The sequence below is a fragment of the Phyllobates terribilis genome, unplaced genomic scaffold (genome assembly GCF_046119375.1).
Source record: "Phyllobates terribilis strain yellow unplaced genomic scaffold, ASM4611937v1 Scaffold_1__5_contigs__length_1240528914, whole genome shotgun sequence".
Classification (NCBI taxonomy): Eukaryota; Metazoa; Chordata; class Amphibia; order Anura; family Dendrobatidae; genus Phyllobates; species Phyllobates terribilis.
Genome location: NW_027362761.1, coordinates 277830575 through 277848255, shown reverse-complemented (window position 1 = coordinate 277848255; position 17681 = coordinate 277830575). Strand labels below are relative to the sequence as shown.

The 17681-nt window shown below is 40.5% G+C and overlaps 1 protein-coding gene across 3 annotated transcripts in view; it reads right to left on the bottom strand.

Moving 5' to 3' along the window:
• The window catches only part of MYO18B (myosin XVIIIB), a 1187635-nt gene that overhangs the window by 460811 nt on the left and 709143 nt on the right, over positions 1–17681 (bottom strand). For all 3 annotated transcript variants that reach the window (XM_073672938.1, XM_073672946.1, XM_073672953.1), the window contains one exon: positions 14273–14396. In XM_073672938.1, coding sequence (XP_073529039.1) covers positions 14273–14396 — 124 coding nt within the window. The remainder of the gene's footprint in view (positions 1–14272; positions 14397–17681) is intronic.

Here is a 17681-nt window from a genome sequence, read left to right as displayed (position 1 = left end):
TCCGAGCCCTGTCGTGTGCCCAAACAGTAGTTTTACCCCACATATGGTGTATGGAGAAATTGCATAACAAATTTTGGGGTCAATTTTCTCCTCACCCTTGTGAAAGTATAAAAATAATGTGTCTAAAGTAACATTTTTATGAAGAAAAGTTAAATGTTTATATTTCCTTCCACATTCCATTAATTCCTGTGAAGCACCTGAAGGGTTAATAAACTTATTGAATGAGGTTTTGAGCACCTTGAGGGGTGCACTTTTTAAAATGGTGTAAATTTTGGGTACTTTCTGTCATATATGCCCCCCCAAAATCACTTCAAATGTGGTCCCTAAAAAAATGGCTTTGTAAACTTTGTTGCAAAAATGAGAAATCGACTTTTAACCCTTAGAACAAAAAAATGATGTTTCCAAAATTGTGCTGATATAAAGTAGACATGTGGGAAATGTTATTTATTAACTATTTTGTGTGACATATCTCTCTGATTTAAGGGCATAAAAATTAAAAGTTTGAAAATTACAACATTTTCCACATTTTTTCCAAATTTTCATTTTTTTCACAAATAAAATCAAGTCATATCAAACAAATTTTACAACTGTGATAAAGTACAATTACCCTTCACGGTTGACCAAGTGAGTGTCAAATTATTATGTTGATTGCAATCCACAGAAAACCAAACGGAGACAATGCTCTGTATGGGAGGATTCAAAGAATCTCTGATCCCGTTTATTTTGCTTAGCATTTTATATTGTTTTGAGTTTATTAATGTCCAATCATCTACTGCTGTACTACAGGCTTGAGCCAATGTTAGTGCAATTATTACGGAAACACATATATGGTCATATTTTCGTTAGTTCGAAGCACGCTGGAAATTTACAAGGTCAAGCCTGGCCTAGAATAGTTAGATAACAGGAGCGGGGTGTCTGACAAAATGTTCTTGTGAGAAAAGGTTAGTGTGATAAAGTTGCATGAGAAAAGAAGGAAAGAATGTATGTTATGCAAGGAGTGATAATAACATGATTTTAAAGCAAGCAGACAAAATGGAGTTGTCCTAGCATGAGTATCAATATGTCCTTTACACTTGGATAGCATGAATATTAATATGTCCTTAACACAATATGTCATGAAAAGCATTCTCAGAATCAGTGGGATCCATTGAAGCGTTCTAGAGTTATTACCCCATAAAGTGACACTGGTCAGAATTGTTAAATTTGGCATGGTCATAAAGGTGAAAACAGGATTAGGGATTTAAGGGGTTAATGTGATAAAAAGGTGGTGATTGGAACTTTTATGTTTTGGTTTTTTTTTTTTTCATATTTTTTAAAACTTATTTTTTTACTTTTCACTGCTCTTGTTACTCCCTTTAGAGGACTTGAAGCTATGATCATCTGATTTCTTGTGCTACATACAGTGAGGCCACAGCATCACTGCATATAGTAAAAATCACGGTCTCCTTTGAAACCCGGCCACAGGCTGGGTTTCAAAGAAACTCTGTAAAGACAAGCACAGGGGTTTTCAGCAGACCCCTGGCTGTCGTAGCAACCCATCGGCAACCTGCGATCACGTCATGAGCACTTTGATGGGCACATGGACTGATTCGCCCCCATGCAGTCATGTGTTAAATGTTGCTGTGAAAGATTGACAGTGGCATTTAACAGGTTAACAATCGTGGCCGGAGTTCCGCTCAACCCGCAATTGTTAGAGGCAAGTCCTGGCAGTAATAAACAGCCATGATCTGTCAAGTGTGGGAGTGAGCCCACTCCATACATCCGCTTCTGACTTGCGCCGTACATGTATGGCAGATGTCATGAAGCCGTTAACATGGTAATGCAGTATATAGAGAAAATGATGAAGTCCTATGAAGTCTCTCCTATCAAGTCCAGCCACAGACTGCATTTTACATGAGGACAAAGATGGTAACTATGAGAGCCTTCAGCAGGCTGCCATGACAATTCATCAGCACCCTGCAATCTTGTCACTAGAAGAGGGGGATAGACCAATGGAAGGCAGTGTGCATGTGCACAAGGATTGGTGATAACTCTGGTCATTGCTGCTACAGGCAGATAACAGCTGTGTAATGCAGCCAGCATCTGCTGGGTATGGTGTGGGGAGGGCTCAGCTCATAAACCCACTCCATACATGGAACCCGACATAGAACATACTATTACGTCATATGTCAGGGAGGGTTAACATAGCACAGATTCCATAGATACTTAGGGCTCAATTTGTTATTACATTTGCGCCTGTTTTTTGTCGAGATTTTAGCTTTTTGCATCTATTATTTGTTTGCACCTAGTTCATCTTTCCATTTGCACCTTTTTTGTATTTTATGTGTGTGTGCCTGTTTTATTTTTCTAAGTTCACCACTGTGGGCGGATGTTAGGATTTCTGATGTTTCTGCTGAATTTATCATTTGCTGCAAATGTATTTCTCTTCCCCATGGATTGATTCTTTATACACCAAGATTTTTTGAACAATTTTTGTAACATTCTAGGAAACGTGCAACTTTTTTGAGCTAAAAAGTCAAAAAAATGCTTAAACACAGAAAAAAGGAACATTTTTTACTTTGAGCAAATTTCATCAACCACATGCGCCATTTTGATGAATTTAGAGCAAAAAAAAATGTCAGTGAATACCACAAGATAAGAAAAGAAAAATCTCACAAATTATGGACTCAGGCCCCTAATGTTCTCAATGAAAGGGTACCTACAGGTCTTCACCTGGAGCATTGATTCATTTTAATCCCCTGGTCCTTTACCTAAATTCCCTAAACAAGGCAAAGTAGCTTTAGGCAGAGCAGCTTCATCACGAACTATAATCTTGACATAAAGCATTTCGATTTCTATGAGTGGCTTTACAAAGATGCTTTTTTTATTAAAGGGAATCTCTGCACCATCTGAGAGCAGCATGGTGTAAGGACAGAGATCCAGATTCCACCTATATAACTTGACTGCTTGCTGCAGTTTTGATAAAATCACTGTTTTATCTGCTGCAGATTTACCAGTTCACAGAATGCTGAACTCTGTATACCTCCGCCAACATCAATGATTATCAAATTTCTTTGGCAGCTTTCTGCCTATGGACAGTGTACAATCAGTGGTGGGGGCGGGAATATACAGAGCTCAGGCACATGGAGGACAGCAGGTTTAATAGTCCTGTAATGATAATCTCATGCTGATAAAACAGTGATTTTATCAAAAATACAACAAACAGGCTAATAAGTGACACATCACTGAAATCAAGAACTCTGTCTCCATATTGTTCTGTTCTCTATTATTATGCTCTCTCTGCTATTAGGTTTCAACAACCTGATGACAGATTCCCTTTAATATTTTATGGCACTGCATCCCAATCTTGAATCAATGACATTTCTTTTATCAGCTTTTCGTGCAATACTTTCACATAGAGAAGCTTGTTTTGTTATATTTATGGCCTCATTTTGTTTATACAGACACTTCCATGGAAGTTTCAATTTTCACATGAATTATTAATACAATCTTATTAGTGGAATCACATTCAGTCTTGCGTCATATTTTGTTGGCAAACCTGAGTCGCATTGCGATGTTTACTCCTAATTTGTCCTATGCATATACCCGAGTTGCTAATAATAACTACTTATTTTGTGTGTTGCTGGCTCGGTGCTAAATCTTTTCTGTAAAAGCTATAGTTATTCATTCCCTTATTATAGCAATACTCTGCTTGCCTGGGCGGAATCACCTAACCTTCCTATCCCTCTCAAGAAAGGTATAAAATTAGTGAGGAGCATTCCCTTGTTACTGAGTGATGTATAAGAATTCCTTAGCTGTGACCCATAGTGTGCACTTTATTGCAAAGGAAACATCCAGCACGGTAAATCCAATTAAATGCTAAGGTTTCTATTTGAACGATCTGACTGTGGCCCCAAATAAAGGGTTATTGATAAGAAGAAATAATTTGAAGGATGTAGTTTCAAATTCTAGTAAAAACATCATGGCATAAAACTATGACCATTTATTTTTCAGAATAAATTGGACATTACATTTTCTCTTCAGACAAACTCTATATTTTGTGTTATGCCTGGTGCAGACTCTGAGGGAATAGTGCATGACATTTGGATTTTCTCTTTGATGTTCTTTCAATGACAGTGATATGGCCCCTTAGTATGTGGTTCTACTGAGGAAGGAGGAAGAAGTTGGTCCAACTTAGAAAGGCATATAGAATAAACTGCATGAACCTATATTGCTGTTTCCTGGTTTCTTGGCATCCACATCGGCAGCATGGACTACCACCCTCATCCTCCGACCACTAGTTCAATACAACGGGATTCCCTTTCTGTGGGTGCTGCAAAAGATGATCCATCTCGAATCCTTTGTTGAGGGTTAATAAAGCTCCAATAGGTGAGTGGTTCCCTCTTTCACCCAACATTATTTTCCTCCCTTGGATATGACGCTACTGTGCTTGGTGTCCCTTCCATTTTCTATGGCCCCTTAGGCCATTCAAAAGACAGTGTATCACTGTTTTACCTAGAGTATTAATTTAATGAGAAGGAATCCCTTTTCCTTATCCCTCAGACATCATGGAGGTGGATCTACTCGAATTGCCCCTTGTGAAGAATATTCTAGAATAATCACATGTGCCCTGGTTGCCAGGTTCCCAGGCACAGCGTAACTCAACTCCCAGCTGTAAGAGAAAAGGGAAGGGGGCTTCAGTGCGAGTGTCCCTCTGTAGCTGTGAGCTGAGCTGACAGGCAGGCTCCCTGCCGTAATCCTTTCCTTTGTTCACTAACATGTGCTGTTTTGTTAAGGTACTATATTTCAATAAGTTGTGAGAACTATATGTCCCAGATCTTTACAAAATGGATTTTCTAGCTTAGGGGGAGATAGTGAATGCCAGACTGCATCCTAGCCCAATATAGCGTGTAGGGATGAGGAGATACACGTCCCAGCCTTTTGGAACCTCCTAAAACCAGTGTGTTTGGTTTCCACACGTAGCAGGGGCCCGGCCGGGTCCGTTGACAGAAGAATCGGTTCCCTGGGACCTTCCAGTAAGGAGGTATGGGCCACTTTAGTTCTTGAAGTCTCTTAGCTAGGAAGGAACAGGGGTGGAGACTTGGGGTTGAGCCGGGGGGGGTGGGAGTAGGAGTTCCCAGAGAGTTTGAAGGTCTCTGTAGCCAAAAGCCTATTGTCTTTTCCTGGAGAAGCTCGTGACATCAAGAAGTGTGGGAGAAGTCCAGCAACCAAGCAGGGCCAACAATCTTCTCCATGTGGCCGCCCATCCCCCGAGCCATGCTTTCCATCTACTGATAACTGATTTTAAGATCTGTTATGCTTGATGTACCATGCTTTTGTATTTGTAACTCTGACCACTGTATATGTATAACCTTGTGTATATAGCAGATTGTTTAGTGAGCCCTTATGGCGATTAAATATATAATTTAATCTTCGGCTGTTCTTGTATCTCAGTCCACAAACCCTCTGTCTGTTGTTCGGTCCAACGAACGTGCTACCGAGCTGGTTTCTAGCCCGATATAAGTCCGTTATATCAAATAGAAACTGGTGGCAGCTCTATCCAGGCCCACAAGGCTCTGTTTCACTGGAGTAGTGAAAGAGCCTCTCAGCCTGTCAGGAGTGTGGGAGAGTGGGGGGCCACATCAGCGTCTGCATGGACCTGTTAAGTTCTGCAACTTAGAAGTAAGGAATAGGAGGGAAAAACTGTCCCTGCACTGAGACTCAGCTTTACCATACGCTGGGGTGGGTGCACTATTCCTTATGAATAGCCCCACTGAAACTCCTGCACTGAACGCAAACGAAGACCTCTAGGAAGGGGAAAGGGGTCCCTAAAAGATCTAAGGACTGGGAGCAAAAGCTGGAGACCTCCTAACAGAAAAGTTAGTTGCAGAAACTAAAATTAAAGGAAACAAAACTGGTGGAACAAGAAGTCCCAGGATAACAATAGTCCAACGCAAGAAGAACTAAACAAGGCTACTTAGCCAGAGCACGAGCGTTACAACACTGATGTCCAGCAGAAAATGAGAGCCAGGTGATGAGTAATAAAGGGTGCAGAGATCACGTGACCAAGAAATCCAGCACCAGAGGAAAAGACAGGAAGCCAGCAAACCACAACAAGATGGCCGATAGTAAAACAACAGAGATTCTAACAGGACCACCTTGTCCCACTCCCTGGTGCCTCTCGGTACCCATGGGGACAGAAGGTGCCGGTGTAGAACTGTGCCGATCTGACCTTACGTGTTCTTGAGGGGGTGCGGAACGTCACTTTGGTGCAAAGCGTAGATCCATATCACATGCTCAGTCTGGCGTAGTGTGACATCAGGCGGGTGGCGGGGTGTGGATCCACCGGAAGAAGCGGTGACAGCGGGATTCTGCGGGGCCCCCTGGTGCTGTTTCTTCACACCCCTCTATAAGCCAGGGAGAGAGCTATAGTACAAAGATGATCATTCATCTCAATGCCCATCATGTAATACTACAGGTCCCAAAAGGTGGATGCTTCAAAATCAATGGTTTGCAAAGGGTATGTTCATTTAGAAAAAAAGTTGGGATATTTTAACACCTTACTGTACACTAACCACAAGCACCTGCCTCTAACAGCATTGATCGAAGCTTGCAGTAGTTTATTCATAGGATTCATAGGAAAGCATTAATACTAAAATATTGCAGTGTATTGTTCAAGAAATGGAAAGGTTGCAGCTATAAGTCTTTTAGCATTGTTAGCTGAAGTGCTATGTCTGCGGTGGTAACTATTTGTAGCGTTATAAACTGACACTTTTTAATAGAAAGAGATTGGTGAACTATAACAAGGATTCTATAGCAGCAAACTGACTCACAGCATCTTGCTGCACTGCGCCCATTTCTAATTGCTTCTGGATACAGGATCCCTACAGCAGACACCAGTACACACAGGAGCGCTCAGAGGTACAGGGAAAACCCCCATCCTCCAGTGAACTATAACAAGGACGCTATATCAGCAAACTGTAGATCTTCTTTTTGTTACTCCTTTTTATGTTTCACATGCATGATTGTTAGCTTAAATGCTAGGTCTGTGGCGGTAACTATTTGTAGCATTACAAACTGACACTTTTTAATAGAAAGGGAATGGTGAATTATTTATATTTTATATGTAACATTTATACCTCAAACGCTAGATTTGCAGTTTTAGTTAGCAGAAACACCACAAATTGTTATTTCTTGTATTTATAGAGAGGTATTGATCATAAATACCTGTGTGTAAATTTGAATTAACATGATTTTTGAAGCATCACTTTATACATGCAATTCTTATTGATATATTTATCATTGCACGTCCCCTTGTTTTGTTTCTTCCATGTCCGTTCACTAACTGTTTAGCGCGACAGTATCCAATTTTTATCTGATTTTATTTTAACCCCTTTACCCCCCCAGGGTGGTTTACACGTTAATGACCAGGCCGATTTTTACAATTCTGACCACTGTCACTTTATGAAGTAATTACTCTGAAACGCTTCAACGGATCCTACTGATTCTGAGAATGTTTTTTCGTGATATATTGTACTTCATAATAGTGGTAAAATTTCTTTGATATCACTTGTGTTTATTTATGAAAATATTGGAAATTTGGCGAAAATGTTGAAAATTTCACAATTTTCGAAATTTGAACTATTATTCCGTTAAATCAGAGAGATACAGTACAGACCAAAAGTTTGGACACACCTTCTCATTTAAAGATTTTTTTGTATTTTCATGACTATCAAAATTGTACATTCACACTGAAGGCATCAAAACTATGAATTAACACATGTGGAATTATATACTTAACAAAAAAGTGTGAAACAACTGAAAATATGTCTTATATTCTAGGTTCTTCAAAGTAGCCACCCTTTACTTTGATGACTGCTTTGCACACTCTTGGCATTCTCTTGATGAGCTTTAAGAGGTAGTCACCGGAAATGGTCTTCCAACAATCTTGAACGAGTTCCCAGAGATGCTTAGCACTTGTTGGCCCTTTTGCCTTCACTCTGCGGTCCAGCTCACCCCAAACCATCTCGATTGGGTTCAGTTCTGGTGACTGTGGAGGCCAGGTCATCTGGCGTAGCACTCCATCACTCTCCTTCTTGGCCAAATAGCCATTACACAGCCTGGAGGTGTGTTTAGGGTCATTGTCCTGTTGAAAATAAATGATGGTCCAACTAAACGCAAACCGGATGGAATAGCATGCCACTGCAAGATGCTGTGGTGGCCATGCTGGTTCTGTATGCCTTAAATTTTGAATAAATCCCCAACAGTGTCACCAGCAAAGCACCCCCACACCATCACACCTCCTCCTCCATGCTTCACGGTGGGAACCAGGCATGTAGAGTCCATCCGTTCACCTTTTCTGCGTCGCACAAAGACATTGTGGTCGGAACCAAAGATCTCAAATTTGAACTCATCAGACCAAAGCACAGATTTCCACTGGTCTAATGTCCATTACTTGTGTTCTTTAGCCCAAACAAGTCTTTTCTGCTTGTTGCCTGTCCTTAGCAGTGGTTTCCTAGCAGCTGTTTTACCATGAAGGCCTGCTGCACAAATTCTCCTCTTAACAGTTGTTGTAGAGATGTGTCTGCTGCTAGAACTCTGTGTGGCATTGACCTGGTGTCTAATCTGAGCTGCTGTTAACCTGTGATTTCTGAGGCTGATGACTCGGATAAACTTATCCTCAGAAGCAGAGGTGACTCTTGGTCTTCCTTTCCTGGGGCGGTCCTCATGTGAGCCAGTTTCTTTGTAGCGCTTGATGGTTTTTGCAACTGTACTTGGGGACACTTTCAAAGTTTTCCCAATTTTTTGGACTGACTGACCTCCATTTCTTAAAGTAATGATGGCCACTCGTTTTTCTTTACTTAGTTGCTTTTTTATTGCCATAATACAAATTCTAACAGTCTATTCAGTAGGTCTATCAGCTGTGTATCCACCTGACTTCTGCACAACACAACTGATGGTCCCAACCCCATTTATAAGGCAAGAAATCCCACTTATTAAACCTGACAGGGCACACCTGTGAAGTGAAAACCATTTCCGGTGACTACCTCTTGAAGCTCATCAAGAGAATGCCAAGAGTGTGCAAAGCAGTCATCAAAGCAAAAGGTGGCTACTTTGAAGAACCTAGAATATAAGACATACTTTCAGTTGTTTCTCACTTTTTTGTTAAGTATATAGTTCCGCATGTGTTAATTCATAGTTTTGATGCCTTCAGTGTGAATGTACAATTTTCAAAGTCATGAAAATACAGAAAAATCTTTAAATGAGAAGGTGTGTCCAAACTTTTGGTCTGTACTGTATGTTGCTCAAAATAGTTAATAAATAACATTTCCCACATGTCTACTTTACATCAGCACAATTTTGGAACCAAATTTTTTTTTATTAGTGCTCTATAAGGGTTAAAAGTTGATCATCGATTTCTCATTTTTCCAACAAAATTTACAAAACCAATTTTTAGGGACCACATCACATTTGAAGTGACTTTGAGGGGCCTTTATGACAGAAAATACCCAAAAGTGACACCATTCTAAAAACTGCGCCCCTCAAGGTGCTCAAAACCGCATTCAAGAAGTTTATTAACCCTTCACGTGCTTCACAGGAATTTTTGGAACAGGGAAGAAAAAAATTAACATTTAACTTTTTTCACAAAAATGTTATTTTAAAACCCTATTTTTTTATTTTTGCAGGGGTAACAGGAAAAAATGGACCCCAAAGTTTGTTGTACAATGTCCCCTGAGCAAGCAGATACCCCATACGTGGGGAAAAAACACTGTTTGAGCGCACAGAATGGCTCAGAAGGCAAGGAGCACCATTTGACTTTTTGAATGTAAAATTTGCTTGAATAATTAGCGGACGCCATATTGCGTTTAGAGAGCCCCTGATGTGCCTAAACACTGGAAGCTCCCCACAAGTGACACCATTTTGGAAACTATACATCTCAGGGAACTTATCTAGATGTATGGTGAGCACCTTGAATCCTCAGGTGCTTCACAGAAGTTTATAACAGCTGTAAAAATAAAATTTTCCCATTTTTCCTACAAAAATGTTTTTCAGCCCCCAGTTTTGAATTTGCATAAGGGTCACAGGAGAAATTGCACCATGCAACTTGTTGTGCAATCTCTCCTGAGTAAGCCAGTACCCATATGTGGGGGAAAACCACTGCTTGGGCGTACGGCAGGATTCGGAAGGGAAGGAGCGCCATTTGACTTTTTGAAAGGAAAATTTGCTTGAATAATTAGCAGATGTGCCCCTGATGTGCCTAAACAGTGGAAAACCCCCACAAGTGACACCATTTTGGAAACTAGACCCCTGAGTGAACTTATCTAGATGTGTGGTGAGAACCCTTAACCCCCAAGTGCTTCACAGAAGTTTAGAACATGAAGCCGTAAAAATAAAAAAAATCTAACTTTTTCCACAAAAATTATCTTTTAGCCCCATATTTTTTAGTTTCACAAGGGTAAGAGGAGAAAATAGAACCTAAAAACTATTGTGCAATTTCTCCTCTGAGTACGCCAATTCCCCATATGTGGGGAAAATACACTGTTTGGGCGCACGTCAGGGTTCAGAAGGGAAGGAGCACTGTGTGACTTTTTGAATGCAAAATTGGCTGGAATCAAGAGCGGGCGCCATGTCGCATTTCGGGAGCCCCTGATGTGCCGAAATAGTGGAAACCCCCCACAATTGACTCCATTTTGGAAACTATACCCCTCAAGGATTTTATCAAGGGGTATAGTGTACATTTTGAACCCAGAGGTACGACAGAATTTGATAACATTAGGTCATCATATTAAATCAGTTGTCATTTGTCTTGAGTGCAAGTGCTCGCTACTTGAGTTTGCATTGGGTACTCAGGTATGCACCATGTATCACGTGTGCTCGAGTGACATGATCGAGTCCCTGCCCCGCATGTTTCACGGTTGTTAGACACCCAGAAAAAAACATGCGGGGATCGCTCGTGCATGGCAGGCGATCCCAGCAACATTTTTTTTTGGCCGCGAAGCATATGGGGCAGAGACTCGAGCATGTCACTCGAACACCCGCGATACTCATTGCATACCAGAGCACCCAATGCAAACTCAAGTAGCGAGCACTTGCGCTCAACACTGGTCACCATATTGTCATCATTTTTTTTTTCTTTATTTTTGAAAAAATCCCAACCCTAACCCCAACCCCAACCTTAGCCCTAGCCCCAACCCTAACCCTAGTCCCAACCCTAACCCAACCCTAACCCTACCCCAAGCCCAAGCCCAAGCCCAACCCCAACCCTAACCCTAGCCCAGCCCTAACCCAAACCCTAACCCTAGCACATCCCTAACCCTGGAGTTTATTTTTTTTACACCGTTCCTCGTGTGGTATAAGTGATTAGACAACTTTATTCTTCGGGTCGGTGCGATTACAGCGATACCAGATTCATATCGGGTTTTTAAGATTGACAGCTGTCACACACTAAAAGACGCTTTTTTTGCAAAGACTGGCTTTTGCATCACCATATTTTGAGACCTATAATTTTTACATATTTTGGCCGACAGAGTCATGTGACGGCTTGTTCTTTGTGGGTCAAGTTGACATTTTTCTTGGTACCATTTTCAGGCTTGTGACATTTTTTGATCGCTTTCTATTCCGATTTTTGGGAGGCAGAATATAAAAAAACAACATTTCAGGAATTGTTTTTTCAGTGTTTTTTTTATGCCGTTACACGTGTGGTAAAATTGATAATGCAGCGTTGTTCTTCGGGTCAGTACGTATACAGCGGTACCACATTTATATAGTTTTTTTTATGTTTTGGCGCTTTTACACAATAAAAACTATTTTCTCGAAAAAATAATTTTTTTGTATCGCTTTTTTCTGAGAGCTATAACTTTTTTATTTGTTTTTTGCGGGACAAGATGCCGTTTTCAGCTGTACCATTTTTATTTACATTCGTCTTTTTGATCACGTGTTATTACATTTTTTGTTTGGCGGTATGATGATGAAGCATGTTTTTTGCTTCGTTTTTTATTTTATTTTTTTACCGTGTTTACTAAAGGGGTTAACTAGTAGGACAGTTTTATAGGTCAGGTCGTTCCGGACGCAGCAATACCAAATATGTGTACTTTCATTGGTTTATTTTTTTTTCATAATAAATAAATATTATGGGTTCAATATAGTTTTATTTTTTACACATTGTCCCACTATGGGACTTTCACTTTTTGCAGCCAGCAGCAGCTCCCTTTGTCATGCAGCCTGCCAGCGCTGCACACAGGGGAGACATTACTTTGGTCATGCACTGCGCTTGACCAAAGTAATGTCCTGCCTCCTGGTGACCCGGATGTTGTCTTGACGACATCAGGTCGTCATGACAACATCCGGAAGCCGCTGCAGACATCGCTGGACTCTGGCAGGAGAGGTGAGTATAACGATCAACTCCCCCCTTGCCACCACAATGCTGCGATCGACTTCGATCGCTGCATTGCGGGGGTTAATGTGCAGGGAGCGGTGCGGGACCTCTCCCTGCACATAGCACCGGGTGTCAGTGTGACAATCAGCTGACACCCGGCGGCAATCGCTCCGCACCGCTTGTAATAGTACGTAACTGGCCCTATAGGCCCAGGGCACAGCTACATACTATTACCGACAAGGTCGGAAAGGGGTTAAACCTCTAAATATTTGACAAGAGGTAAAATATAACAAAAAAGAGGTATATTAGTTTGAAATTGTCATAATCATTAATACTAAAGTATTGCAGAAATGGAATGGACAAAGCCTTAGTAATTATCATGCTGACCTGTGGTATCAAGTCACCAGTTCATTTGACCTGCAGTATCACTGTACCAGTCATTTTTTACCACACAAAGACCGAACCACCCACACTCCAAAAAAAGTCAGAATTGCACTATTTTTCACCATTTTCAATGCAATATATGGTAGACTGAACTACAGCCTTGAAAAAAGCCCTCATACAGGTACAGTATGTCAGTGAAAAAAAAAAGTTAACACTTGTAACAAAAAAAACAATGATGCAAATGATGAAAAAATAGAAACAATTTTCAAAATATCTTGATTCATTCAGTATCGAGTATACCGTAAGTGCCACCTGTAGAAATCTCTGCACTTACATGCCTTGGCTGCTTTTAATTGTTATGTTGAAAATGACCCCTCTGACACTTTGGAGAAATTGGCCGTACCACTGGTTCCACGACCAAATCAATGTAACGCTACGGTTGTTACTGTACCTGGAAAGAAGATTAGAGTTTCTGGCTACCGTACATTATGCCATCTCGCATTATATAATAAGACAAATGTGATGTTCCCTGGTGAAGATCTTTTCATAGTGTTGATCACATGGTCTCCAGACCAATCTCTAGCTGTCATTGCATCCAAGACAAAAGAGAAACTTAGACCTTCATTCCAGCCTCCATTGCCAACTTGGTCTTCACCATGATAGTCTTTGAAGATAGTGTCATTAGGTCAATGTAAAATTATTATATGAACCTCTGGCTCATAGACCAATGTCATGCAAAGGCCTTCTGATGGTTTTTGTAGCCACTATTTAACTCCTTAGGCTTGATATGTGATGTCCAATTTCACTGGCAGTACAGAATGGATCACTACATAACAGTCTTCTAATATGACTATACATCCGAGAAGTTGTTTGCTTCTGTGACCATCTTGCTGTCATTTCAGTTCGTGGTTGTTCTCCCAAGCACTGCGACATGCAACGTTGAACAGTGTAGAACAGTGCACTGACGATCTGCCAGAGTGTTAAACCAAGGTCTCTCCGTTCAAGAACTTTGTCCCACGCAGGTTGTGACAAGTGGTGAAAACTGGCAAGTCAATGAACAGGAGACATCGCACAATCATGCCACAAAACGTGATTAAAAAATTGCTATCAATCTGGCTTTTATGACAGATTGGATCAAGGTGCTTGAAAATGTAATCATTTGTAGATTTTAGGAACACCTGCTACCTTGATCTTACAGCTTGTCCTTCTTGATGCTGCAATTTCAATGTTGAAGAGTGTAATTACTTTGAAATGAATGTATAGGAATTTATAGAAAAAATGTATAGAAAACTATGTATACTGTAGTGGATTTATTCTATTTGTATAAGACTTTCAAATTTATGGGGTTTGCGTTCAGACACAGTTCAATAGTATATTTTGTTATTCGCTTTCAGTAAAGAAAAGTGTTTAATAGTATACTCAACTTTTTATGCACATGTACTGTATATTGTTGTGTTGGGTTTAAAGGTAGACATTTACTTTAGGGTGGGTGACAATTGAATGAATTGTCAGAAACGTTTTTTACAATCTCACCTCCAACTGTTGGCGAAGCTTGCCAACTTCCCATCGACAGGATGTATTCTCCTGAGTCACCTTCTCTCGTAAGCTCTTCTCGAATGCTGCCTCTCCAATAGATTGAGCTAACTGCATATCAAACCTGCACAGAAAAAAACACGTCCAATTACGCTGTTTTCTTACACAGCTCTGAAATGGGAAAAGCGTTTCAGAAAATGTTAAGGCTGGATTAGCTGTGTAGCAAGTAAAATTGCAGGCAAAAGCAATATCATTAACTCGGCAAGTTACTTTCCAATACGCTTTTGAGGAGATTTTTCTCTTCTGTCACTATAAAGCATGATAAAACATCCCTGGATGGCAAAATGCTAGAATCATGAATCATACGTTGCTGAAGAAAGTGACAAAATCATGGAAATTAGTCATTTCTATTCAAAAGAACAGTGCTTACATTTAATCCCACAGAGTCCTCCCTAAAGCACTGTTACCAATATCCAGCCGCTCTGGATTTATCTGTGACAACTTGTTATTTGGAAGAACAACTTTCATACAGCGTACACAATTTAAAAATGCCCAAGCTCTTATTTTCTTCACTATTTTACTCTTATCAGTAGTTAAAATACCTGGAGTAATATGAATATCATTTATAAGAATGCTAGCAAATGTCTCTGTATGGAATCTAAAGTCTGCTGCGCGATTTCATATAGTTAAAAAAAGTAACCCTGATGCATACTTGTTTTATGTAGTCAAAAAAAAATATTTTGGTCTTTTTTTGGCTAATTATGGGCCTATAGGTCCATTTGATTTGTTCCAGGAGGTTTCCCCGATACATACGGATCAATGAAATACTGCATAGTTCAAAGAAGAACTTATTTTTGGTTTCTGTTCTGTGCCATTTTGAAAAAAGCTACTTGCACATGAGTTGTTCAGTGAAAACAGGTTTACTAAACTTGTATTGAAGTTCTATGCCCTGAGCTCTTAGCCCACTGGGCTATGGAACAGATGTGCATGGCCAGAAATTCCTGGACAGTCCGTAAAAATAGGGCCCTCTTTTCTAGTGATGAGTGAATATGTTCGAAATCCAATCTCAAAAGTTAAGTTCGACACGAATATGGCACATTCGGATTCGTGATCCGAAAGGCGAGCAAAATTTGTTAAATTTGGTAAATTCGGCGAATTTACGTGATTGCGGGACAACTACTGCGTTTTTTACAGTTTTGCTATCATAGTGCTTTTTTTTTGTTTTTGTGTAATTACTGAGATTCTGACACAAAGAGCAGGGCCTATGGCTCAGAACAGTGCTGTGCATCGGTTGTACTGTGCTCCATGCAGACCTTCAATCTATTTTTGCACTTGCTAATGTGATAAAGCAAGCCCTTGTAGGCCATTTTTTGTTTTAGTGCGGTTGAAATTCAGCTATCTACAGAGCTTGTCAGTGCAGAGCTTCTGAGTGCAGAGCACAAAAACATTTTTTTTTAATTTGCTAATATGATAGTGCAAGCTGTGTTAGCCCAGTCTGTCATTTTTTTGAGGATGAACTTCAGCTTTATGCACAGTAAAACAATTTTTTTTCTGTTGCTAGCCAGTCCACCAAAGATTTTTTTTGTGTAGCAAAAGCAACCTACTATCTTACTGGCAGTTTTCAATGTAAAATAATAGATTTTTTGTTTTGCTACGCAGAGTCCACAAACAATTTTTTTTGTGTGGCAAACGTCATACACTCTGCCATACATCAGCTACTACGTTAGTGGCGGTGAACTTCATCTGTTTTCTGAGTAAAAAAATAGATTTTTTTCTGTTGCTAGCCACAGTCCACCAAAGATTTTTTTGTGTCGCAGACTTGTTACACTCTGCTATAAGCCACCTAGTGCTTTTAGTGGCGGTGAAATTCAGCTGTTTTCAGAGTAAAGAAATAGATATTTTATGTTGCTAGCCAGTGCCACAGTCCACCAGAGATTTTTTTGGTGTGGCAAACGTCATACACTCTGCTATACCTCAGCTACTACGTTAGTGGCGGTGAACTTCCGCTGTTTTCAGAGTAAACAAAAATTTTTTTTCTGTTGCTAGCCAGAGTCCACCAAAGATTTTTTTGTGTCGCAGAAGTGATACATCGTACTAAAATCCACCTACTATCTTAGTGGCGGTGAACATCAGCTGTTTTCAAACTAAAAAAATTGTTCTTTTGTCTTGCTAGGCAGAGTCCACAAATGATTTTTTTGTGCGGCAAACGTCATACAATCTGCTACACGTGAGCTACTACGTTAGTGGCGGTGAACTTCAGCTGTTTTCAGAGTAAAAAAATAGATTTTTTCTGTTGCTAGACAGAGGCCAAAAAGTATTTTTTTCTGTCGTAAACATGTTACACTCTGCTATAAGCCACCTAGTCCTTTTAGTGGGGGTGTAAATCAGCTGTATTCAGAACTTGTGCAGAGTCAAAAAAAAATATTTTTTGCTGTTGCTAAAGTTATACAGCAGCCTAGATCTGAGTTTGAAATAGTTTGGAGAATATCTTCTATGTTATACAGGCCTCATCCACAGTAAAAAAATACTTTGGTTCCTAACGTTATACTGCAGGGACATCTCAGTTAGAAATAGTTTGGAGAATATTTCCCATGTTATACAGGCCTCATCCATAGTAAAAAAGTACTTTGTTTGGTTCCTAACATTATACAGCAGGGACATCTCTGTTTGAAATAGTTTGGAGAATATCTCCCATGTTATACAGGCCTCATCCACAGTAAAAAAATAATTTGGTTCCTAACTAGTGTTGAGCCACCCCCGTAGTGTTCGAGTTCGGTTCGGTTCGTCGAACACCCGTGTGTTCGCCGAACTGTTCGTCGAACTGTTCGTCGAACACCTTCGAGCACCGTTAAAACCAATGGCAGGCAAACAAAAACACATAGAAACACATAGAAAACACCTTCAAAGGTGTCCAAAAGCTGACAAACTGCTCAGAAGACATAACTAACACATGGAAAAGTGACAAGTACATATAGTCATGCGAAAATAAAAGAGGTGGAGGAGTAAAAGGAGGGGGAGACACAGATATAGGCATGTCATGCCCTTCTAAAATCCAAAAAGTGAGAAGCCGACACGGCCAGTCCGCTCCTGCCCGTGCCACCTCCGTGTCGCCGGGTTTGTGCCAGAGCCGCGGTGAACCATGATGGCCAGCCCCCCTCTCCCAATACTGGTGCCTGTCTGCTGGTGGGTCGAGCGAGCCCCCCTGTGGTGGAGGCAGCTCTAAGCTTTTTAATTTAAATTGTCTCTCTAATTTGAATGAATACACTTTAAATCCATTTACAAGGATCTATTGGAGGGCAAGTCTCATGCCAGCAGCCGCGTAATTCCAGCTCCAGTAGCGTCCACTAAAGCTGCTGCAGTTAAAAAGCTTTTATAAGGATCGAGCTCGGCTGTCCACCGCAAGGCATCC